General features: G+C 36.4%; 1 protein-coding gene across 6 annotated transcripts in view; it reads right to left on the bottom strand.

Moving 5' to 3' along the window:
• Positions 1-17,099, bottom strand: part of gulp1b (GULP PTB domain containing engulfment adaptor 1b) — a 41,126-nt gene extending 24,027 nt beyond the window's left edge. For 5 of the 6 annotated variants that reach the window (XM_043242287.1, XM_043242288.1, XM_043242283.1 and 2 more), the window contains exon 1: positions 16,973-17,099. In XM_043242287.1, the coding sequence (XP_043098222.1) occupies positions 16,973-17,027 (55 nt within the window). In that variant the 5' untranslated portion in view covers positions 17,028-17,099. The remainder of the gene's footprint in view (positions 1-16,972) is intronic. The other variant, XM_043242285.1, reaches the window with a different exon arrangement.
• Between the last annotated feature and the right edge of the window lie 10,886 nt (positions 17,100-27,985).

The following is a 27,985-nucleotide window of genomic DNA, read 5'->3' on the forward strand; positions in this document are numbered from 1 at the left end:
CGAGAGATGGGTAACGGGGAGCACAGGAAGCAATCTCATTCCAATCATCTTCCATTTCAGGATACACATCAAATCAAATTTGGCTGCAGATTTTAAATGGGGCTGGAAATAAGTGTAGTGATTCCCACGGACCGAAGTGAAATGGTGTGCACACATACATGCACATGCCACTAACTGACAGGCATCAGATCATGACCGGGAGAGCGTGATGCCTTGAATCTTCATGAAGTTTTAATGGGGTGCACTTGTTCAATCTTTTCGCACATTATATGCTGCTTATTTGTAATGTCTGCAAGGCTGATATGCTTGCAAATGGATGACGGCTTGTATATAACGGAAGCTAAATCACCATTAGCTTGTAACACCCCTGGCAAACCCCAAACTCTGCCTGTGTGTGATGAATAGACATGCAGTTCTGTCTTAAAGATGCTCTATTTTTTTGCTGGTTCTTCTTTGTCCAGATGATATATCGGCATTTTCTACTCATTTACATTCTGATGGATCCTTTCCATCACTCTGGGCCTTCATTGTTTTTGTGAGTCTTTAGCATGTACATGGTGTTTGATATATTCTACTTTTTCTTTTAAAAGCACTGTATGAGGTAAATCTTTCTTTTAATTATTCTTATTAATAATAAAACACCGACTTTGCCTGTTGGCTACTTTCTACTCTTTGTTAATCTAAGTCAAAGATGCGTTTTGACATGGTTTTGACAAACACAAAAAAAGACCAGATATGAGCAAATAAATAACCGTACAAAACTAAAATCAATGTAAAAATCTATCATTTATCACTGCAGGTTTTCTCCTTCAGGACAGAGGACAAGCAATTTTTTCTGCATTGCCTCAAAAATGCAAGATCTGCAGCTCTATTAAGCAAAAAAGGACATTGCTATCAATCAGTTACGCAGACAGGCTTCTAGAGAACCAGTACTAAAATAAAAAAAAAGTGAGGGGTAATTCAGAGTATCTCCACGAAGGTCAGGTCATCACTCACGAAACATTTTCACACAGCACAGAGACATCTTGAATCCATATTTTAGATACTGCTAGAGTCTGCACTAGGTTTTCTTAAGAACCTTCACCAAGACATTTCTGGATTTTTCAGCTTCTCCACAAAGACAATCCCGCTTAATGAGTTTCCTGATAAAGAGCAGCATTGCTCGTCATATAAAACACCCTAAACCAAAATGGAAAATGTCTGTAGACACTGCAGCTAGGTTGCTGCATGAATTCATTTACATAGTTTTATCTAAACCACACGTCCTAAATTAACTATTTAATGGAAAAAGATAAACACGGTCCATGAGCTGTATGCCTAGCAAAGAAAAAAAGAAGTCTATAACCATCTGTGTGTATGCATAGGGCTCCAAAATTCAGCTTCTGCTACCAACTATTAATAAATCAGGAAAAGGAGTTTTACATTACAGATATGGAGACCAAAAGGGACGTGATGCTCCATGAAGCATATAATCTCATTATCAGGACTGTTAAGAAAGCCAATTAGAGTGTAAATCAGCAGACGGGATAATTCAGAGTTGAATATGCAGCAAGATGTCCTGCTGTATTGGCAAAAACACGGAGAAGGTAATTTCAAACTGTCTCAATGAAATGCAAAGTCTTTATACAGACAAAAACTATTCAGGGTGCAGTTCATCTTAGTAATTTGCATTGCACTTCGATACATATTTGCAATATACAAAAGCCTGAAATTTGCCTTTGGACCTGGCATACAGATCATCTAGACTTTTTCACAAGATTTTTAAGGTAGCCCACATAGGTTACATTCAGAAAGGGACACACTCAGTCGGACATTGGATCTACAGTATATCAGTGAGCCATACCGGCACGTTTTTAGGGTCCAAGTGTATAATCGAACACACACCAAGAGGCACGTCAGTGTTGTTCAGGTCTCATGGGCAGTGCCTACACTTGACAAGACAAAGCACTCTGGAATAATGAAGTAGGTTCATAAATCTTAGCTAGTGACTTGGAGCATGCGTTAAATCCGTTTTTATAATTTTCCTCTAATCTTCATGGCTGTTTCTGCATGATAAGGACTTTCCCTGGTGAAATGCTGCAACTTCTCCAGTCCCTTAAAATATGCCCATATTTTACTGTCAGGCATTGATTTCTGAGGGCCCCTTCCTCTTCTCTATGTGCAGCGGTGAAACAGCTCAAGGACAGACTAAAGCAATTTCAGTCATTTGGCTTGTTTTTCGTCAAATAAATTTGAATGAGCAAGAGGAAGCAGGAGAGAGCAAAAGCAAACTGATGAATCTGATGTTCAAGTGGACCCGTCAAAGTTGATTGAGCTAAACGCTACAGCTGAATGAATAACTGCTGGTTTCTATTAAGCGAAGAAACATCAAACAACGTGATGTATCGAGGATCTCTAAGGGAAACACAAGTAAACCAAGCCTGCAAGTAAACAAGGGGTGTATCGGACTTCCCATTGACCACTGTAGACATTCTACAATTGTTCTCTGCAATTCATTATCAATAAAATAAAGGATGCTTAGACAGAAACAACTCGGGCAGGAATACAGATGCAAAGATACAGGACCGATATACAAACTACAAGTTTACCATTAGGAGTGTGCAGGGCAGTTAACGTTTTACATTAGGAGGCAGCTAGTTAATGATTTGCTTTCTGATTTCAGAAACAACATTGCATTGTGAGGTAATTTATTCCCAACTGAATCAACATCTCAGAGTTTACGTGAAGGATTTTAGCCCAGGGCTGCTGTCAAATCACCTGAAACTGAAATGAATGCAAAAGTGTAAAGTTTTGTGAGTAACTGCCTGTAAACATGGCCATGGATCCCCTAGATTAACATTACGGGAACTCTATTATACAGGAGTAAGAAACCTGTAAACACTGATAACCATAGCAATGTTTTGGGGTAAGGGAGATGCATTATCTTTCAGCATTTTCTATTGTAAACCAGTTCAGTTCTTATATAGAATATGACTAGCACTTACAAGAAGATTTACAACCATGTTTAACTGCGGTCTGTGTTTGTCATATGAAAAACCTTCCTTGTCGCCTATGAGATCCATCATGAAGAAGCCATGCAAATATATTTTGCAGTTCCACTGAAAAACAATTATATTCTAAATATAATACTGTCTCTCAAGGGAGGGAATCAATAACAGAGCATGTCCAAGCTGCTTTCAACAGCAGTCTTCTGAAAATCCATTTACATGCACATATAAGTTCATTTTCAGCATTGTTGAAATTCTGAACTATTTCTCTCGCCACAAGATACGCTTATTTTATGATAAATCATCAAGATTGGTGCATATTAAAAACTGCTTCTTAGAAATATGGTAGAGCTCACAGAGCTGTATTTCTAGAGCAGAACGCTAAACAGAGCATATAATCCCTTAAGATACATTGTCCCTGTGCATGACAATGTGCCAAATATATACATAAAACAGCCAGTGTTGCCAAAAGTGTTCATAAGAACTAAAAAACTAAAAATGTACCCTGAACAATTATGTTTACACTTAACAATAAGGTTCATAACAACATTAGTTATATATACATATATTATATAAACAAAAACTTTTATTTTGAAAGGGATTAATCGCTTGACAGCACTAATTATAATATAATTTACATGCAGCAAATATTTAAGGTTCAACAGACTTCGAAGGACAGTTCACCCAAAAAATTTAAATTCATGTCAACCTCTGTTATTTCAAACTTCTTCTGCGAAAGGTAAAAGAAGATATTTTGAAGAATGTTAATACCTTTAAGGACAAAGTAAAAGAAAGCTCAGAATACAGGTAAGACGTACAGGTTTATAACAATAAATAATGACAGAATTTAAATTATTGGGTGAACTTTCCTTTTAATTAATGACAAATCATCAAAAATAATCACGGACCAATTCGATTCATTTAAACTGACTGTTGGAAACGATTGACAGAAATTAATTAAAGTCAAGTATAATGTTGGCTACAGTAGGGACTCATTTAAAAAAAAAATCTCTTTCTTAACAAACTTTCAACAAACATTCTTTTTAATGGCCAAGAGTCAATTCAAAAGTGCATTAAAATCATTGTGATATTTAAAACAATGTACTAACCAAAAATAAATTGTGAAGATACTGTATCAGGAATATGTAGTTATAGAGTGCACTTAACTAAATAGGTTTTCTCATTCTGTAACAAGGTAAAGAGAAAGGGTCTTTCTTTGCATTGGTTTGTCATTTAGTCATATTCAGTGCACCATTTGATAAATGAATAAATAATATAAATGAAAACAATCTCATGTTTTAATGAGCACTGTTAAAACATGCCATGCTAGAATGTGACGGAGGACAAGAAACAAGGGACAAATGTCTCTGCGCATTCTGCCATCCCCTTAGCAACAATACCAACATTACGTCAAAAAAAGCAAATGGTGATAATTCATAATTTAGCATCCTGAATAATGAAAGGCTCCTAAAATAACCTCAGACAGCAGATAAAAGGTGGTCTGTAAAGGCCATGCTAATACCTGGCACATCATCTCAGCTATGCAAATAACCAACACAAAGGGTAAAGTACAGCACATGCACGCAGCTTCAATCTTCTGTTTGTATTGGGCAAACCCTCAAAATGAGTACATTTTTGAGTTGAAATTCAAATTAGGCTGATTGCCTGTCACAACATGTTAGTCTGTCAATTCACAATTTAACTGTAATGTTAAGTAGTTTAACAACTTAAACTTATAGAAAACCCGACCTAGTCTCACTAGAAATATGTTTCTTTACCTACATTTCTGCCAAACTCCAAAAACTACAGGCAGTAAACTTTTATTCCTTTTCGCACATGATTTGCTGGTCAACAGTTTTGATTAATAAAGCCTAGTTTTTGTATAATTACTTCGATTAATTCAAACTAATTTTAACATGCCGTCACATTTGACGTTAGTGGCACACATCAGCTTGAGAGGATGTTTGGGATTGGTGCTTATTGCCCTTCCCATCACTGCCTTTTCATGTAAAGTCTGTATGGGCTCATATTGTTTTGTTCCTATAATTTGGATATGGATATGGCTCATAACGGATATGAGCCAATTTGTTAATTCAGTTGAACAGGCAGGTTTCCAAACCAGACTCTGATTCCACAGCGAATGAGACTTTCAAGCATGGCTCTGTAAAATGAAAGCAATATATTGCTACACGATACGGCATTGCACGTTGCACCGGTTTGAACGCCGTAAATTGACAGTAACATTGCATTTGGTAACCCTGTCGGGTAGGTTTAGGGTTAGGTTTGGTGCACCGTAACACAAACACAGCATGACAAATATGTGCTAGGGCTACTCACTGGACGTTTCACTTTGAAGCTGCCCTAAAACATGCAAAACATAATAACAATGCTGCAGAAATGTATTTAGGGATCATTCTTTCAGCATCTCTCCACCTCCCCACCTCCTCTATTTCAGCTTTTTAGGTATTATCACAATTGGGGCTTGAACTCGAAGCTCAAGCCAAGCCTCAGGTTCTAGCCTCCACTAAATCCAAAAGTTTGATTACAATTAACCATCAGGACTGGTTGACAGCCTCACCAAGAAATAATCATGTAGAATATAACGTGATTGTAAAGCAACAAGTAAACATGATTTAAATAATTCATTAATTTGTCTTTTCAACTTTTAGACACTTTTCACAAGTTGAAGAACAAGTGTTTCCATAGTGGAAACAAACACACTCAGCAGATAACCCTGTCCATTAAATGTTTCAATCAAAACAAAGCACAATAAAGACATTTTATATACTTTATATATCTACTGAAACTTAAAAACACACCGAAAGAATCACATTCAATTATATACAGACTTTTATTTAAAATAAAATTCCAAGTATGTGGTAGTTTCTCAAATTAATTGGTGAATCCTTTTTATAGTAAACGAATCATCTGAATGAACTGATTCAGTGAAACAAATTCATAAATTCAAAGTCTGCAAGAGTGTTTGCAAATATGCAAATATGCAAGATGCAGCCAAGAACTGTGCTGTAAGGGTTGAAAATGAGCGGTGCCAACTGCTGTTGTGATTTTCTGGAGGGGCTGGGTTTTGGGGGAGAGTGGAAACTAATAGGTTTAAAATTATATCCATCCATCTTAGTTTGTGCAGCGCACCTATTCATATCAACCCAACGGCCGCTTCATAAATGATCTTAATGCATCATGTAGCTTTTTAATCATGTTTTCATGAACGATGCTGGTTTAATTTTGTACTTAATGAGGGTTACTGTATAATTCATATAATTCAAAGCGGACATCATTACTTAAATAGTGTGCAAGATATTCTGTCCAACCGATGTATTTTTGTCCACATAAAAGGTGCGTCGCTGGGTAAGAAACAAAAGGCAGGCTGTGAAGTCAATGCCAAATAGAGACCAGAGCATTTGCCAGCCACATGAAGGGCTGTCTAATGCACAAGCACACACACATAAACAATTTCGGGCTCAGATAAAGCAGGGGAGAGGACATAATGACAATGAACCAAGCCAGCTCAAGCGCTTCGCAGCTCACATCAAAAGCAACAGCTTTTTTTTCATAGATGCTCCCATAAAGCCTCTGCTTTAGTGCTGCCTAATGCAGATATACCCAGGGCAAGCATTTGTTTGTGGGGTAAGTATGTCACCAGTAAATTAGAATGTCTTCCAGAATCCAAACCAGATCCTCTTTGGCCCCAATTCAGAGAAGACCCGGAGGGAAGACAAAAAAGCTGTGCAGTCAACAAAAACCAAATACGACAACCAAGCTTCTGTGTGAAAAACTGCATGTACCTAACAAACAGTGTACCACAAAGACTTTAGATTATCAATACGGACAATAAGCTCTACTATATTAAACTAACTGGGGAGTCCTGATAGGCAATGGTGAATAGACCAGCTAAACAGAGGGCGGTGATATATTTAAGGCTCCTTCTCTCTAGAGCAGGTCTGGTACAGGAGAGATAAGACCCCTCTTCCCTGCACAGGTAATACAAAACACCTGTTAAGTCACCCTGTGGGCCATTCAATGCATTGGGGTTGAATAAAATGTGAGGGTTACAATATATCTAAGTCTTTATTGACTAAACGCACCAGTGGTTGCGTAAACAAAGGCAGCATGCACTAGAATGTACAGACTAGAATGTGCTTTTGTATGTGCAAATATGCTTAGGCTATTAGTCTGCAGAGTTCACAGTGCTTCATTATGGTGGTGGTATGGTGTGCTCTAGGTTCAGACAGATGATCCCAGAACGCAATAGAAGTGGTTGGTAAGCAAACTGATTTTACCGTTGACTTCCATTAGTACAATCTCATCTTATATCTTATGCAGAAGAAATTAAATCCAGTTTGTGTCTGTTTAATATAGTTTAATCATGACAACTCTCTAAAGGTTTTAGCATGGTAATGGTTATGATAATGTTAATATATTTTGTTTTGGTGGAACAGATCTGCTATGCTGCTGCCGTTATTATTACCGTATTACTGTAGTTGTAGATTATTGCTGCTGCAAGCATTACAGAAATTTAAAATCAAAAGCAGCAAGCTCATTAGCTGCCTATGCAACATGAAACTATATTTTGAACTATACATTTAACAGCATTAAGGAAGAAGTGTAAAAAAAATATTGCACCAATTTTATTTTTAAATGTCTTTAGGTTTCCACGGTATGTGTCATAATAACAAATATCATAATTGTTTAGAAAATAATATAGTTGGCTATGGCCATGCATCTGTTATTGGTATTTTGCAAGTATATAATCTTTGATTATGAGCGGAAAAACCTGTTTGCCTTCAAATATTCCAAGAAATTTAAAAAATCCAGACAGAATAATGTAACTGCGATCTGAAAGGTGCATATTATACAGATAATTTCACCTGTCATCTAAAGGCGACCATTAAATTTTCATAATAGTCTATTGTATGATGGATGCACTGCACAGCTGGTTCTTTATCTCCACATTTTCCCCATAATATCACACTGACTGTGCACTCTGTCTTCTTTTCCCTGCTATTTCATTTCGCATTTACTGTTCACCTCACAGCATTCTATCTCTCTCTCTCTCTCTGCTTCTTTCTCTCAAAGCATAATAAGATAACACTCTGTCTGAATATTGATTACTCATATAATAGAAACACAAACTACTCTGGAGAAATATGAATTGAACACGGGAAATCCCAAAAGAGGTGCAACTTGCTGCACTGGTTCGGGATTTACATCTCAATCTCATACACTGACAGGCAAACTCCTGCATCTGAAAATTAGAAATGTATGAAAACAGCTATACATTTCATTACAAATCATAAACAATGCATTATTAATGCATTCAACATAGAGGTTGCACATTGCACTTAATAACTCTTATTTAAATTGCCTTATACAGTCAAAGCAGTGATAGGTTCACCCGGACTGAACCTTAGCTTGCCTGCAAACCTACAGCCTTCCATCAGACAGAAGAGTATAGGTCTCAGTTAAACTTAAAGAAACCTTGCCAACAGCCCACAGTCTTTTAACAGATTACTCTTGGCACATATTACACAAAAAAGCATTTCTAAAATCATTTTATCTAATCTGATTGACTGTAAAAAGTTACATTCTTGGGTGTACTGTACTAAACTATACTAAACAAGTTGCATATTGTTTAGTATAGTTTAGTACAGTTCACCCAAGAATGTAACTTTTTCTTAATTACTCATTTCGTTCTAAAACCATATTACTTTGCTGTTCTGCAGAGCACAAAAGCAGATATTTCTTTTTCAAAAGTTGCTTTTTAGCATTGAAAAAGCATATTTCTGTAAGTTCCAAAAAAGAAATAAAGTCATTTCAAATTACATGAAGTTAATAAAAAAAAGGGGAACTATCCCTTTAAGGTTTACAAGAGGCTATTATGATGAGCTCTACTGAGGATAACTAGGGACAATGACCTTTAAAAAAAACTGCATTACATACAATTTTAAATACACATTTTCTCATTTCTATCATTTTCTAAAAGCTTTTTCTGGACTGGGACTGCTTTGGAATTGTGTGAGTTTTTTCCGACACTGTATATTATAGTAGTATAATCGATTTCAGATGTACCAGCCCATAAACTATATTTACATTTTTAGAGACTTCACATGCTGGTCGGACAGGCTTTTCTTGACAGAGTGAGTGATTCTTTGCTAGACAAAGCATTTCGGGGGTTGAATGTGGAGAGCGAAAATCCTCAAATCTAATCTTTTAAAGAGGTTTGATAAATCCTTAATTTCAAGCTCAATTTGGCCAAACACTTCGAAAGCATTGTTGAAAACAGACTAGCAATTTTAGTAAACTGTTCACACAAACATTTTGTTTTAGCCAGACGATACACACACGTTCAGCAAAGCCCTCAATCAATAACGCGTTGCTCCATCTCACCACAAGGGATAACCTTGAGATGTCAAACTCTATTAGCTTTACAATAAACAGTATGTAATAATTCCTCCGTCCATATTTTATCAATTGTGACATCTGGGGGCAATAACGCAGATTAAGTTAAGTAGCTGGCATAGTTTGCCCTCATAGAACAAATACAATAAGTTCAAGTGTTAAATGGAGAGCAGCTGCACAGCAGTTCCTCTACATAAAGCATTTGGAATTGAACCAAACAAGCAAACGTGAGTAATACCCTACTGTACTAAAAAAAAAAATCCACCCAGGAAAGACATGTGACAATTGCCTCAGCAACAGCAATGCAAAGCATCTATCACGAGACCTGAAATGCTGTGAGAGGGATTTTAGTTTTGCTAATCTAAGCCTCATTCCACTTCTCTATATCCCCAGAGTTATGCTTCCTGTTTTCTCCTAGAGAGGAAACAGTGTAATGAGTGCATTCTGAAGGAGGCTATGGGCGTCTCCGAGAGCAAAATAGACTTTCCTGGCAAAGTGTACAATGTTAGTTGGACCGCACCCAGAGGGACACTCCCAGGAAGTCTCAGGGTGGACACCTTAAAGGACTCCCTGAATCTCTTCCTGCAAACATTCTTAAGCAACAATACCATATGTCTTTCATCTCGCGCAGCTTTTCCTCTAAAGCACCTCTAATTTTTCAAAAACTCATCATGTTAGCTCTTTGTCAGATTGTGGATCTTTGAACAACTTTATACTGCATCTATACCGACCTGGATTTAGCTTCACAGTAATTCTCACACTTCCTCCTGTAGGGAAGGTCATTTTTGATGGGCTATAATTAGAACTCTTCTGCTTTGTTCAGACAAAATGCTTTTTTGGAATGCTTTGATGCAAATCCATTTAGTATCTGGTAGTACAAACAGCGAATCAACAACAACAAAAAATTATTTGTCTACTTACAATATCTAATTGCAACGATATTGTCTAGATGTGTCCAAATTAGGAGAGTCAACAATTATTGTGATAAGCTTACTATAAAAATGAATAAACATGAAAAAATTAGAGCAGCATAATTAGTCGTTAAAAGATTGCAATCTCGATTCAAACGCCAAAACAAAATTATGCAATATTTAATATATACAATATTACACAGATTCGTCTGTGTCTACTAAACCGTTGACAAAGTCACAACAAAACATTCAGATCTACACATAGACAGGTATAAAATAGCTTCACAAACAGTATTTTCAATTATTTACAATTATTCATATTTTCACAGCAGTTCTGTTCGTTGATTACTAGTTTCACCACTAGTTGGCTTCAAGTGAGTTTGAAACATGTATGTGCTACTGAATCATGTATTCAAGGGATTCATTCAAAAATGCAACTTTTTTTTTAACAATACTTTTTTTAAATCAATTAGTCATGACAGCCCTAGTCCAAATACACTTATTTCGGCTCACTCTTTCCTCATATTGAGCGATGTAATGTTCACAGCGAATGAGTTTGTGTGTAAACATGAATAAACACTGTCAGCCAATGTTCTTTGATGCACCTTATGAGTTCAGCCATGCAGTAAGCCGTCATGATATATACAAGAACAGAAGCTAATTCCCGGTCTTCCTTCTCCTCCTTCCACATTGACAGCTCTCAGTTGTTGTGTGAAAAAATCTTATGCCGTTGTTACTAGCAACCCATGTACATGCACCAGTAATTGACTTAAACGGATCAGATTTCATTCGCAAAAGCAGACGGTGAATACACAGATATCAGATTTTTAAAAACAATAATACTTTCGTTTTCATTGTCCCCAATGCTTTTAGAGCTAATCTACAATCCATCTACTAACCCATCTCCATAAAAAGACTATTTTAGTCCCAACGTCCATTATCTTCTTAATCTATCCTAATGCTATATTAATAAAGCTCTGAATAAGAAATTTCTGCCAATTTATCGAGGGGAAAATTAGTTCACTAGCACAAACGGACAAAATAAATGTTTTCTTGAAGATTTAGGTAATAGCATTCTTAAAAATAACAATAATAACTGTGTAATATACAACATTTAGGCATCAGAAGGCCAATGCAACAATTTCACGAGGGTTCGTGTGTGTCAAAATGCTTTATTGGCACTGAAGAGAATAGAAGTACATAAATCACATATATTTTGTTGTGACCATGAGCACCAGGCTTTAATAACTTACTTTCACATAGTCTGTGACAGAATTATAGCGCTATAATGACAGCCCTATGATAGAACTGGGGACATTTCTAGAACACAATCACAATATTATAAATCTACCGCTCCTCCTGAAGAATAAATGCATAAAACCATCCAGCCCACACCAGCTGTTCACTCCAGTGTGAGCGGTCATTTAATGGGTCACAGGAAAACGACTGACGGAAGACAGAAAATGACTGATGCCGGTCCTTTAGACCACTTAAAGTACAAAGTGATCAAATGAAATCTGCCCCTTTTCTCTCATTCAGATGTGTGAATCACATCCAAATGGCTTTTTCTTACAAGTAATTAAAATCCTCACAGCATCTCTGTGTCTTCAGCTAAATGATCGTAACAAGGCAATTAATTAGCATGTACACAAAACCCACAGTAGTGCTCTCCCAAATCAATTAAAAAATGATAAGTGAATACAATGATTTATATTATTCTCATAACAGACTCTGCCTGTTTCTGAAAATAAATATATAAATAAATGAATGCATGAGGAATTCTTCATCTGCTCATTAAAGTCATTTACTACTTTTAATATCTACTATAATATATTCTAGATCTTTAAGACGTTTTTTCTTTCTTTCTCGGTACACAAAAATGAATGAACCAACCAATCTTTTCTATGTGCTTTAATGTGAAGAAACCACACTGCTTTCAATGAGAATGTGAGGCAACAGCTGATCACTATATTATTTGACACCATAAGCATGTTTACCATTAAATGGCATTACATTTTTGTTTGTATTCATTCATTCATATTTTTAGTATTCATCGTGGCTGTGTTTATGTTTATGGCACTGCTCTTTTATTTGTATAGCACTAATTGTAAACGGCTAAATATTTCTGATAACCAGATTGGCTTGTTAAGCGAAAAAGTTAATTTGATACTCTCTGGTTCATCTTCAGTTCTTCTGTAACTCTTTGTATTTAAACTTGCAACATCATGATCAGACACGTGACACAAATCTCCTCGGACAAATGTATTATTTAGCATGAGAAGGCAATCGTGGTTTACTTTCATGACAACTATGCATGTACTCCTCCTTTAGCGTGCCATGGAAATTTGGAACAACATCAGCGTAAGTAAATCAACATAACTCCACAGAAGATGCCATGATGCTGTTGATAAGGAGTAAAAGTGAGGTCAAAATGCAAAACAAGATGCTGTCCGCCAAGTACACACTTATATTCTAGTGTAGTTTCAAAAACATCCTCTTTAGCCTTTTATAGTTCAAGGATGATTTTATGAGTATAGTCAAGAAGTCGAAACCATTGAAATAAATCTCTCTTTCAAAGCTTAAATGTGTATACTTATTCCAGCTTAACTATGAGTAGGGTATTTGTAGGTCAACTAGCCTAACATAGCAACATTTGCTTGTTTGGGGCGGGACTATTTGCTGGTCTGGCCAATGGCAGATGAGGAAGTGTTCTAGAAAATTACAGAGATTTTTTTTAATCTAAATTTACAGCTTTTTCTACCAGTTCTACTTCACACATGTAATTATAGCCGCATTCATATTGACATTCACACATGCTTGTTTTTTTTAATTTTTTGATTTTAATGATGGTGGGGGGTACCTGAGTCACATTGCACTACCCTGAAGAATCAATACTAACGTTCCTGATAACGAAAAGGAATTAAACAGGCAAATGAAAATGAAGAATCGGTCATAACTTGTTTACTCATTTATTTTTAGATCGATACAGCATAACGCTGGGGGCAGATTTGTAAAGGATCGTATAATTTGCATGCGAAATATTCAGGCATGGGCCTGTTCCTCAAACAAAAGCTCGAAAACTGTTGCTCCACTCAAAATTCACGTTGTCAGGTAAAACAGAAGTCTATTGGTTTCTACGCTTCGGTGAAATCAAATGGACAACCCATTAGGCTCACGCGGCACCTGCTCCAGTCAATGACAATTTAAAGCTCAAAAAAACTCAAATCTAATTTGGAAGAGACAGCACGTAGACACGCAGTCAGATGTTGATTCACTGACAGGAAATGAAGCATCAGACGCCACTGAGTGATTATCTCTGTCTGGATGCTTTGAATGGGAGGCCTATGGACCCTCTCAGCATTCAGTCTTTGTGTTGTACATGTTGCTTTCCGTTGTGCGCATGTTGAATGCTTTTTGCGAATGCAAGAGTGTAGTTTACAATTACAGATGGATTTTTCTAATCAATGTCTGGAGAACAAGAGCCGAGTTTAAAATGTGTACGGTAATTTGTACGCTTCTGCGGATCGTGATGTCAGAAACATCTGTTTAGACTGAATTTGTGTGCCATCTTTTGAAATATTTTCATACTTTCAATTTGCATGCGAGTTGCAAAACGTGTGGTGATAAAAGATGTACTTCCCAGGGAAATAGCACTCAGCTTTTACTAAATCAGTATTCCTTGGTAGGAGGTTTCTATCGTGCAACTAAGGACACATTGCTAATTTGTTCAGCGTAAAACTTGCTGGAAAACACAGAAAATAATACTTCCCTGTGCACTAAGGACCTAATGTGAAAGTGAAAAAAAACTAAGCAAAACTAGGAAGAATCGGATCTCTTAGACAAACGCATAGCAGCTTATTTGCTATTCAAATAACATCTCATTTGAAGTGTACTTTATGAGAACAGGATGAGCGCGTGCCTGCAGGGTTGAAAGCTGTCTAGTTTTTACTATCACAGTAAAAGTTTAGTTGTAGAGCTCCTATATAAATCACCATCACTGATTAAAGCTGAACTGTAATGACACAATGGGCAAAAATAATAAGGGTTTCATTAACAGTTCCTGCCTTGTCTGTCATGCGATATTTACATTTTTATTTGATAACTTTATATGGTTAATTGAGGTGTTCACACGAAGGCTTTTGAGTCCGATTGAGCCATAAATCTGATTGCAAACATACTGTTTGGTCACATGCAAAAATAGCTTTAATGGTTGAGTTCATTTAGTGAAAGAAGTTAAAACAATTCATACACACAACTTGTGAGTAGTTTACTGATTCGAACTAACGAATCATCGGTTTGTGAAAAAAAAACGTGTTGTCTTGGCATTTTTCACATGTATCACATTAAATCCGATTGACTCAAGACTCACAACTCTATAAATATCATTTTTTGTGGTGCTAAAGATTCAAAAAGGGGAAGGAAACAAAGTTCAGCCAGACCCAGTGTTTTGTAGCGAAAATCAACATAAAACGGTTTACTTTTAGAGACATCTTTCTCAAATTATTCCTGCACTTGTTGACCGCATACTCCTAAAATCAATCTTACTAAAGAGGGTTGTAGAACATGCTTGTGATTTGCTTCTTTTTGGCCTGTGACATCAAAAAGTCATCAGCAGCGACTGTTCATATAAATTCTCCTAAACAAAGACCTGGTAAAGCATTCCGTAAAGGCCATCAAACCAGTCTTCCAATCTATAACCCCATAACTTCCAATCTATAGAGTTCAAACCCCATGGCAAAACCCAATCCCACATGACCCGGACAAGAACAGAACCCAAGACCGGCACTGGAACCAGACCACTCCAGTCCAGGAAAAGACTATGTTATTCTGTCAAATCATCAAAATCAAAAAAGTCCAATGAGTCGATTTTAAGTCCTGCCGAACATGGTAAAGTTATCCAAGTATTACATATAACATAACATCCGTTTTTTCGGAAACAGACATCGAAGCATGTGATTCTGGCAGGGCTCGTGCTTTTTACAAACTTGAAATGAAATAATCTCATGTTAAAGAAATGTGAGACACTGGTGTAATCAGAGAGATTATGAGTTTTGTGATGTTTTAATTACCGCCTGATTGAATGACACCTGCTAATCGGCGCTATTTAAAAGATTTCCCCCCGTCCTGTTAATCATTCCATTAAAATGCATTCAAAGCCTTATGTAAATGTCTTGCCTGAGTAAATGACACATGGCTCTTCAGGAATTATGACAAAAATATATTCATCCTCACGAACAATCTCAGCAAATTCACAGTTAAATGTATTCACCATTATAGTGTTTAAAATCCAATGACTATATTTTCGGAAAAAAAAAACCCCAAAAGCATTTTACAAACTGCAAATGATGCACAACGGTGACCTGTAGCTACCCACCTTTAAAAAAGTAGTTCTATTCCATCTGTTTCAAAGCCATTACATTTTATAGATTTATGTGGGGGAAAGGGTGAAGTTATTAGCTAAAAGTCTTCCCTATAGATTTAACCTTTTTATGTTGTAAATGCTCTGAATGTCCCCCAGATGGAGTTTTGATGGCGTAGGAAATAAGTTTAAATAATGCATAATCCATGACATAAAATAAACATATCATGTGCTTGAAATGCAACTTCGGTAATTAGTGGCTGCGTGCCTCTCTGTGTGAAAACAGTCCTAAATTGTGAACATTAATGTCAAATGGTTATTGTCATCTCTTGACTGGTTTAAAAATATGGAGGTGTGAATGAGATTTGAGAGATGTACCAGGGATGTATTTCTGGTAATTAGGACTGTCCATCTGTTCTGCATACAAATATACCGTATGGCATGGCTTCAGAAGGCTAGTAGTAACTATATGAACTGATTTTGTATGGTGCTTTACGAAAATTGGGATGGAACTGGAATTCTATTTATGGATATTTCCCTTAAGCATTTTTCAAACCATCTCCTTAAACGGAGGTCGTAGTTTATAGAGTACGTACATTCTTTTAAAGTTAACATAGCTGGTTTATTCATGAAATATCACTATTATTTAAATCCCAAGTGGAGCACAAAGGTGCATTTCTATTCAGCGAGAACTGAAATCGTTCTGAGAAGCAGATGGGTTTAAAGCAACCTCAGTTATTAAAGCACAACAACAGCAGCTTGCCTGAGAATGGCAGAATGTCATTACGCTGCTCTCTCTTCTTCCTCTATCAAGGGCAGCAAACGGAGTCAGCAATATCATTATGAATATTACTCTGTCTGTGTCACTGCTGGGGTCGGTGTCTGAGCTCTGGGTCTATGATTTGGTTAAAGCGCGGCGGAACAGTGCTGAAACCACGGAGCAGTTAAACCGGGTGAACTGAACAACAGAACTAACTTTAGTACACGGCGATCGAATATGCACGCGCATGCTTCAATAACACACCTGCCAACGTACTTATAGCGCGCATTACAATCTTTTAAATACAAACACACAAAACATTAGAAAAGCTTATTTCATTGTGAACGTTTGCCTTAGTTACCTATATCGCAAATGAAGGATAGCAGCATAGTTACAAAATAAATGCAACGCGTGAACCACAGCACGCAACAGATTCGCACTCACGCAAACTACTTTTCATCTTTGAAACGCGACGCATTCGCCATAAATGCACCGCGATAATAACGGCTTGGTTTTAAAGAAACGGAAGTTCTCTTACACGGAATGTTGATTTTGTAGTTAATCCCAGCAAACCTGAGCCCGTCCGGTCGCATCTGCAGCGAGTGGCTGAAAAAAGCGCGCGCGTGTGCCTGCCTTTCCCTCCGCGCGCACTCCAGCCGCTTAAAAAGTTTAATGACGTCAACCGGGCATTTAAAACGCCGCTTTTTTCATAGGAATGTACGACGTGCTCTCTGCCTTAAAGGGACCGCACATCCTAAAGACCCGTCGCCGAGACTGTATAAAATCAACTGTTGAATGCAGCTCAATTTATCGTTTGCACACCTCATGTTTCTTCTGTGGAGGCACAGAAGGAGAGCTTAGGAGCCATTCAGTCAAACTGGGTTTCTTGACTCATCTTTAAAACGCAGAATGCGTGATTTTAACAGTAAGAAGGCAAAGGTCAAAGATGTCCGTCTACACAGGAGCATGCTGATATATCACCAGTAAAAAAAGTAGACTATTATCATATATATATATATATATATATATATATATATATATATATATATATATATATATATATATATATATATATATATATATATATATACACACACACACACACACACACACACACACACACACACACACACACACAAATGAATTCTAAGGAAATTGTAAGGAAATAGACTGAACATATGGGGTGTGCAATTAGCTAAGTCAAGAAAATAAACTGTGAAATGCTGCAAGTTTGTTACTTGTTGGTCTATATTGGTATTTATATATCATCCATCTTATCATTATATACCTTTGAGTTATCCCAAACTTGTGTGATTTTATATTAATTTTAGGTATTTTAAATAAATAGGTATTTTAAATATAATTTTATTATTTATTTATTTTTTTCAGCTGGTTGTCTATGGAGGTATAAGAGTGTGGTGGATTTGTAAGCATTTTATTTTATTATATCACTTGAACGGAGAGCAGAGAGAAAATTGCTGCTCTATAACATGATCTACACTGATACACAACCACAGCGAATCCTCAGCAAAAGTCCAGATTGCCTCTTGTTATATCACACACTAACAAAATGAGAACTCCTGCTCAATTCCTCTTTACCAGCTACATCCCTGCCACTAGATTCGTCATTTTCAATAGAATAAAGCTGGGTCAACATGGACCTTGACAAAAAAAAAAAAAAAAAGATGTGAACAAAAAGTTTGCTTGCATATAGTGAACAAAAAATAGGTCTAATGCACAATTCATATGCAGATGTACAAACTAATAAATTCTATGCCACTAGCCTACATCAAAAAAAAGACAAAAAAATAAATAAACGATAGGCAACAAAATATACTATTAACATTCCCAAACACATTATACCTAAACAGTCTGCATTAATAAATATATATATATATATTTTTAAATAAATAAATACATACATCCAAACGAAAATAGTGGACTGTATAATTCACAATCCAATAAAAAAGACCAGCTTGGTTATTTTGTCTAACATTGCATTTTAAGAATAAAAATAAAATAAATGGGGTTAGAAATGAACAAAATATAAAATTTTTAAATAAACCTTATCCCAATAAACTTTAATGTGACACAAAAAAAGTAATTATAATGAAAAAAAGCTGAGCAGTTCTAAAAGGGGACTGGAAATTTATTTGATTGGTTTTGTTTGTTGGAGGGCAGCCACGTGAAACTCATTTGCATGAACTCACCTGTCACCTGTCCTGGAGAAAATCCTGACATTACCTAAAATGTAAAATACAACATTACCTTTGGTTACATAATACTCCTATAACTATTGTAAGCCCAGACACCACTGTATCTTCCATTCACTAGACACTATTAGAGAAACCGTCACTCATTAGAGCGAACCTACCTTTGTTAACATTTTTAAACAGCTCATCTAATCAATCAACAGATGGTAGATCTTTATGCAGTCTAGCAGCAACACTTACAGACTGGTAAGAGCAGCTGCTAATCAGAAACTGGGAGAGCAATCAGCGCGTGATCTCCCTTCACCTGCATCTGTGTGATGTCTTGATCTCTGTGCATCTGCTCCTGTTAATTTCTAGAATAAACAATCTCCGTCTCTGCCTGTGTGTCTAATCAATAGCGTGCGCCATTCAGGCAGAATGCTTCAAAACCTGGATTCCATTTGTCATTTGTCAACCACAACATATTTGCAATCAATTTAACTTTCCGCTCCAAGAGAAAAGCATATGTTTACCAAGGCACCGCGCTCTCAAATGTTCAATGGGTTACGTCTCGAAATACTAATGTGTTTACATTTTTTAAGCAAACATGTTAAGGAAACGTGTGTGATATAAAGAGGCAACTTAAGGAATGGAATAGAGATTGACAGCCTAATCCTGAGGGACTATATGATGTGTATGTGATAGCAAATGTGCAGCCGATGCATTTTTCTTGATTTGTCCATCTATCCATCCTGATTCAGTCATCCGATTCAACCTGCAAACCTATTTGCTGTAATGGTGTCATCCTGATATGTGTGTGTGTGTGTGTGTGTGTGTGTGTGTGTACGCAATACGTAATATCTGAAGAAATGAAAATAAATTGTGTTTTTTTTTATTAGCCCACATAGATTTAATCACTTACCTTTTCTTCCGTTCCCTTTCTGTTTGGATCTATTTTTACTTTTAGCACACAGCAGGTATAGGCTTTGTGTATGTGTTTGTATTTTTTTTAATTACTGTTAATGAAGCACAATAACTAATCTGCTGCTGTTCAAGGAAATCATTATTCATTAATTAATGTAAAGCGTTCAGTGTGTTGAGACTCAAAGTATCTTTCTTAAATAAATAAATAATAATAATAACAGTAATAATGAATATTGTTTTTGTTATGAATGTAATTTTCAAGTTGTTTGTTGAGTTAAACGAAATTTGAGAATGAAGTAATTATTAAACTTATTAAGTTTTAAGAGTAATTATTACTCATTTTTTCATATACAGAGAATATGAGAAGAAATGTTGAAGCGTTAGCAAAAGTAATATAGGAAGAGATCTGTTTATTGTTGAATTCATTGAACTGTTATGTGCTTACGTAGAGGACAGGCCAAGAGACAAGCTGTACGTCACCTAATATCACAAACAATAACTGTGTGTGTTTGTGTTAATTATTTAGCATGCATGTATAATGTATGTGCATTATTTCCAGCTTATCATTCGCTGCTATTTTTAATGTTTTCAGATGAATTACGTTTTTTAACTCACATTACTCAGTATGTAAGGTATATGGTTTCACAAATAAATAAATAAGCAATAAAAACTGAGTACATTTTAAAGTTACGTTTAAGGATAAGCATAAGCATTTTGAATATGATCAACAGCAATTTAACAGCAGCTAAGAGTTTTAATGATAAATGAAAAGGATATGAGAGACAGTTAGAAAATCAAAATGGAAAATGCCACACTCCAACAAATTTGAATATTATCATCGAAACAATATGGTATGTGTTGTTGCTAAGTGCTGATGGTATACACATTAAACATATATCATGCACTTTATCATTTATTGCCTGTAAGAAAGACAAAAACGACTGCGCACAAACGGATAATGTCCCAGCATAAAATTACCATTTTTCCTTCAACATTATAACACAACACAATGCAGTTGCATAATTTAAAATATGGGTAAAACACCTATGAAGCATTAACACAAAACATTCATTCATTTCTTCAACAGTACATTGAACCTTGCGTGCTTTGTTTTTCCACCTTTGCTAAGCAGCACCTATTAATAAGTGCATCAGCTATACTGTATATTCGTGACTGTATTATTATATATTTGGCTTGAATAACTAATCAATCAAGAGAAAGCAGCAATCTACCATATATCTGCACACTTTCAGTGTTGTGTCCAGTTCAAAATGGTCGATCATTTTAATTTCGGGCAGCCCTACCTATGAATAACTGCCTCCATCACATCCTCGTGTCTGTAATGGACTCAAATAGAGTCCAAAAAAAGGGCACCCGATCAAGCAGGACTTGTGCATACGAGCAGTCACCCTTGCACATAAATTCACACGGTTAACACAGATGTAAATAATCAACCATGCACGAGGTGAGCTGGTGTTAGCCGTTGGGCAGACAGCGGTAAATCAGACAGAATGGTTTATAATGAGTCTCTCTCCTGTCTGATCCAGCTAAAGATCTGCCTAGAGCAACCTCATTTAACAGCTTCTCTTCATTTGCATCAGACACCTCATAAACAAGAAGTCCATTAAAACAGTCTGCTAATAGGATTCTGTCTCATTCTTTAGCCTCAGCTTGTCGTTTAACAACGCATCAGACTGATAATCATTACAACAAAGAGAGACAACAAATCTCGTTGCAAATGCATGAGTCATAATGGACATTTTATTCATTTAATGGTTTTTATCTGAACAGCATTATATATAATTTAATATATATATATAGTTTTTTCCTCAAAATCACTTTTTTGTTTAGAACTTTGCTGACTGATATGCGATTTTATGTGTTCTTCCTTTTATATAAAATAAATTTATAACTAATAAATACAAATTAGATACTTTGATACTTCAGAATAAAGATTTAGCAATTTTCAATAATGCCCCATCAGTTAACACTAGCTAACATTAACAATGAGAAGCTTGTTACAATCTTTATTAATCACTGTTAATGTTTGCTAATAAAAATGCAGCTGTTCATTTTTGGCTCATGTCGGTTGCTTAACTAATGTTAACTTTTCACTTTGTATTAATAAATAATGTATATCGTGTACTTTAATAGCGCTAATGTATTATGTTGTAATACCTTAAATTAGCAAATGCTTTAGAAAAATTTGAACTAATGTAAACCACGTGATCTGTACGGTATCGGATATACATAAAAATATATAGAAATCTAAATCTAATTTTGTATGAATTGAATATTTTGATATAACAGTGAATGTTTGTTATTGTACTCAAAAGAAGATCATTAAAAGCAACAGGAAAGGGTGGCTTTAGAAGCTGATGTATTGTGTTTTTTGCTTGTTTTGTTTGGTTTTATCACCGGCCTACACTCCACAGCAATTAATTTTGCCCTCGAGTAAAAAGAATACAGTATATTTAATCATTTCAATTAGAATTTTATTACAACTGTGTGAGCCGACACTCATTCCTTGGCCGTATTCATCAGCTTGACAAAATGGAGAATGTTATTTCATTTTTTTGAACAGAGTAGTTTTTAATACGTATCACCGAATGCAACAGCACTTCGAACTGTTTTGTGAAGCTGAAGTTATCTCTCTGCGGCAGCTGGAATGATAACCGCGTCGAACAGCTGACTTCGCCAATGCAGCTCGGTTGAATCCAGCCAGCCCCACATTACACCTCGACTCCAATCTATTTCTCGAGTTGTTATGGCTCTAACTCTCAGCGCGGTACAAAAAAAAAGCCTCAGTCTGTCAGGTTTAAATCGATTTGTTCTCCACAGAGGAATCGGTCAGCAGGGTGTCGGAAAATTGCATCACATTGCATTGCTAATGATGCCATTTAAACTCTGCGGAAGATCATTAGCCGCCGTCCCGTTTTCTTCACTCGTCTTCCTGTTTCCTTCGTGTATCTGTCTCTGGCGGTGGGAGTGAAGCTTCAGGGAAATGATACGAGACAGGGGGTGATAAAACACCAAAGCCTCTGGTCTTTATAGGGCCACACAGGAAGGCAGATCACAATCAAGTCTCTCGTCAGATAGCGGTTAGTGCAATCAGAGCAGTATTAGTGGAACATAGAGATAGAAGAAAATATTTTTTGCCCTGAGCCTTTTCATCATAGTCTTCTATAAATAGCTGAGCGAAACCTATTCTCGGTGGGGTTACCCTTTCAAAAGAAAGAATGAAACATGGAAAATATGAAGATAAACTCACAGCGCTAGCTGTTTTGCATTTGAATTAGTTTGCATTTAGGGGGGTTGATCCTTTGACGTGTGTTTAGGTGGAGTATATCTGTTATATTTTATTCCATCATCACAAACAAAACGCTTAAAAAGCGCCGACCCTTGGACGCGGCATTCTAGTCCCGGGGTAACGATTTTTTAGCTTCTTCGAGTGCTTAGACAAATGACTCCTTCAGATATTGGCGTTTAATTTCTACTTATCTTAATGTATGCTTTCGAAAGCGGGACGTGAAAAACACATAAATAATTTCTCTCCTGCTCTACCAGAGCGTTTCATTATCATTAGCGGGTGCTGTTCGCTTAAATGAGTTCTGGAAAAACACCCAACTCATTATAAATGTCTGATAATGCTGTTGAGTGAATCAAATGGATTATAGATCCAGGTTTTAGGGATTTAATCTCTTCGTGGTGCCCAGTACTGGCGATCTGGATTGATTTTTGTTGTTTATCTTGACTTTGAATAAGATTTACCTGCTCTACCGACACATTTTTGTCTGCCACACCCACATCATGTCACAATATACAATTATAGAAGGTAAATTATGGCTTAATCTGCTTTTATTGGGGCAGTATCAAGTAAAAGTGTATTTTACTGTGTGTGTGTGTGTGTGTGTGTGTGTGTGCACAGGATGTGAAAAGGAGAGTGTCATCAGAAAAGTCATCCACTAAGCATTATAGGAGTCACAGATTAAAACTATATTAACGGTTTTCTGCAGATCATCAGAATACTCTTTTATTCATTTTAAATCAAATTTACATCCTGTTTACTGTGTGAAATGTCTTCTCTCTCTCTTTCTCTCTCTCACACACACACTCACACACACACTAACACATGCACGCAGACCTAAATACACACATTTAAAAGTGGTATTTCATGCTTTTTTAGTTAAGTCAACAGTTATTATCAAATCAGTCAGCGGTATTGTGGAATACTGTCACATACATCTTTTTCTGTTTATATCAGGACCTTTGTTGTGTTGTCTTGTCATATTTTTGTTTATGATTCCTCCCTGATTGTTTCCAGGTTCCTTGTTTAGTTATTTCACATAAACAGCCCTCATGCGTCTCTTGTCAAGTGTTGAATGCAACTTGTAGTTTAACTCAGCACAGCTCAATTGGGAGTTTTGAGATTGCTATTTATTTTATTACTTTTGTCTGTTTTCTTCTGGTAATGCAGCACTTAGGTTTCTCATGTCACTCATTGTAAGCTCTAGTCATTATAAATTGCAGGCAATGAGATGTAGTATTTGCAGGCTCCAGAGATAGAAAATAGAAGTGCAGTTAAAGAGCAAAAACAGGGAATGGGGATGATTTTAAAGCTTCCTGCTGTTTTTCAATCATATATTTTGATATCCTTTTCCCACATTATCTGCTTTTTGTGGCAATTTTAAGTTTACACTGAACAGTATCAGAATTGTGAAATACAGAGTCACAATTACCATTTTTAGTTTTTTATTTCATGATTGAAATGGGCTTCCAAATGAGTGATTGAACTGTGCAATACAATTATTACATTTACATTACATTTGTTATGCCATGAAACAATTGTATGAAAGGTAGCGGCTTTAATGATTTCTGGAAAGGTCACCTGCAGATAGAAACTGTTCTGAAGTTTGTTGGTCCTGCTCTGAAAGCTTGTCGCACACTTAAAAACAACAAAAGCTCTCCTAATCTTGCACCAAAACCTTTGCAAGAAAGTCAATGCAGTGCATAGAAATCAATGCAAAGACACCACTCAGACATACTTTAACAATTCTTATGGCAGAAATAGTCATACTGGCTGGCACTGAATCATCTCAACCAGGCTCTTCAGTTTCTCTCTTTTGTGTGCCACTATCCCTAGAAACGTCTGTTTGCCATCTTCTTACCCTGTGGTGATAACAGATGGGAGTTCAGCAGAGCAGAAAGCTGAGTGATGTGAATTTATCCTCCTGCACTATTCCTCTCTCAGACCCACAAGCGAACAATAAACCATATGATTGCATTGCACTGTCGAAGCCACCAGCCATTTAAAAACCAAAAACCTACATCATTCAACATCCAGATTGAACAGTGGAAGGCCTGAGTCACTGGTCCACAATTTCACTTGTTTCATGTGGGATTGATTTCTTGTAGTTATACGAATAGCCTGCTTAAACATCTAAACGTGGTCCAAAATGATCCTCCACCATACAATAGATTTGAGTAAAACATGGTTTTGGTGAGTAAAACAAATTTAGAACTAATTTATAACAAAATTAACCCAACATTTGTGGATTAAAGGATTAGCCCACTTAAAATGTTACCGTGTCCAGATACTTAGTAAATACCTTGGTAAAACAGTAGCTCAACCAGTTTTGCGCTGGGAGAATTGGGAGATTTGTCGAGTAAATTATGTTATGTTAAATTATGTAAAAAAGCATTCTCCTAGTGTTGCAAAACTAAAGTTGAGCCACTGATGTCACATGGACTGTTTTACCGATGTTTTATTACATTTCAAGATCTAGGATCATTATTGTACTGTCTATGGAGGGTCAGATTCCTCTATGATTTCATCAACAACATGAGGGTGAGTAATTAATGACAGAATTAGCATTTTGGGGGTGAACTAACCTTTTAAGCCTAATTGTACGACTGATACTCACGTGATATGAGCATTTATGTGTCGCTTATAAAAGGAAGCCTACTTTAAAACAGATAATTCTGGGGTAAAGTTTAAAAAGTAAAGTAAAAATTGCAATCACAAGCAATGACAACTAGGAGAAATAGTCAAAATTATGAGAAGATACTTTTTTGCCCCTTTCCCAAATGTCATAAAATAGACTTTATTACTACAATGTAGTGAACAAGAAAATAAAAAAATTGTATAAGAGTTTCTATACTCTTCAATGTTAAAATTTGTGAAAGATAAGTGAGCAGTAAAATTTCTCTTAGAATATTAATATTAAAATATTCCCTGCTTTTGGCTGTACATGTGCTACTACGGTAGACGTCCACGGATTACACTAGAACCGGTATCTGAGGAATCATCCAGAATGATTTACTGATGACCAGCAATCATTCCTCGCATGCTGTGTCCAGTAGCTTTACGCAGGTCACTGCTTAGCAATAATACCTCAGTGCAGACAGCGGGACGTGACCATGAGAGAGTAAAATTGCTTCTGTGTATGCATGTGGTGCTTTTCATTGATTGCGGTGTTTGTGGATGAAGCAGGGAGTGCAAGCAGGCACAGTTGGCTTTAAAAACCATCTTTTCAGCATACGCTTGATAAGTCCCACTTGGTTTTCTACAAATGTTCCTCTGATTCTGGCTTTGGTTTGATGTTTCAGTCAGGAAACGATTTCTGCCAATTGATGTTGAGGTTGCTGTTTCAAAGTCCTGACACGACAGCAAGGCTTCTTAATTGAAGAATTTGCTACTCAAGTGCTTCTGCATCCACTTTACCAATGACCCACTCCACCTCCCAGAGAAAGGATCATTTCCCTGGAAAGGTGAAGTGCGCATTTCCAGTTCCACAGGCGTCACTGAACATAACCGCAGGAATAATGACTGTTTTCAAACAGGCTCCCCAAACGCTACCTGCTTGCCTTAGGTTAGGGATTAACGCAACAAATGGATTAATTGTAGTTGGATCAATTGCAAATATAAAGAAAGGAGAATTTTTTTTATTGATTTATTGAATAAAAATGTATTGATTGATCATTTTTAGTGCTGCTTAATGAGTAACTGAATTTTAAAAATATATATATTTTGTTGTGTCACTTTAATAATTTGTGTTATTAACAGTTTCGACTTTATGCTTTACAAAAATATCAACATAAATGTTAAGTCAGAAATTAAAAGCCTGTTCATAACATAAAAGCTGTTGTCAAGTCTTTGAATCTGAAGTGCAATTATTTTGGAACAAGTGAATAGGTCCAGACAATTTTAGCAATAAAAAAGAAATGACACACTTCACCTAGAAACGTTTTGTAATTAGAATCTCTTTACATTCTACTTCATGGTAAAACACAGCAGAGAGTGATTCAGAGAGAAACTTGCTATTAACCAAACTCCCTAAAGTCAAATGTAAGCACAGTGATCCTGCTCAGAATAACCTATTGTCTAAGAGCAGATTCTCTATTGTCTGCAGCACAAGCATAATTGGTAGATCAGCAAGACTTTGTAAAATGCAACAGTTTGTAATGGAAGTCTGAGTGAACCATCAACGACTCTTTGTTTGAAGAAGTTCACATCAGTTCTCTGAAAGCTTGAAGAATTAATCTTTTGACATTCATTACCTTACCCTTGAAACCACAATTATGCATTATGAATAACCACTTCTTAATTGCAGCCTTTACAGCGTTGTGCTGCTGCCATCATGATAGAAACTCAAAGACAACACAATGTGTAGCCAATCGCCATTGCTAAGCTTTATTACAAATGAGTTCATCAAGATTCCTCTTGAGCGGTGAGTGCAAAGAATCATGCAGAGAGTCTTTGCACATGCACTTGTACTCAAACAGAGAGAGAAATGAAAGACATTTCTGACCTTTAGGCAGTGTGCAGTGAATATGGCATTGGTTCTCGGACTGGCAACAGACTCAAGCCAGTCCCACAGGACCTAACCCAGTAAAGAGCATCCCGATTCAAAATATTGTCTAAACGCAATGCATGTTTGAAGACTATTCGGTAATAAGGAAAGAAGGATAGACACAACCTCTAATTCCCAATATGCATCATTTGCAGCCTATGAAAAACATGCTCTTAAAAGCGTTTATTTATGGAACAAAGCATTCCAGGAATATCAAAGAAATTTAGTACCTGAGGATATCTTCTCTCGCATTGATTTTGAGCTCCTTGATGGAAATCAATAACAGCCTAGAATGTTTGCATCATTAAAGGATTCTGGGAAAGCTCTTGACCCATGAGTCCTAACCCAGCTGACTGTCGCTGAACAACTTTACATAATGTGGAACAAAAAGGTAAACAAAAATTTGAGAAAATATTACAGGTGTTGTCTTTGTTCTTTAAAGGAATGCTTCACTTTTTTTAGAGGTAGCCCCATTCTCTGACTCCCCCAGAGTTAATAGTGAGTTTTACCATTTTGGAAACTATTCAACTGATCTCCAAGTCTGGCGATAACACTTATAGCTTAGTTTAGTTAATTTATTTA

The sequence above is a fragment of the Puntigrus tetrazona genome, chromosome 6 (assembly GCF_018831695.1).
Source record: "Puntigrus tetrazona isolate hp1 chromosome 6, ASM1883169v1, whole genome shotgun sequence".
In the NCBI taxonomy this organism is placed as follows: domain Eukaryota; kingdom Metazoa; phylum Chordata; class Actinopteri; order Cypriniformes; family Cyprinidae; genus Puntigrus; species Puntigrus tetrazona.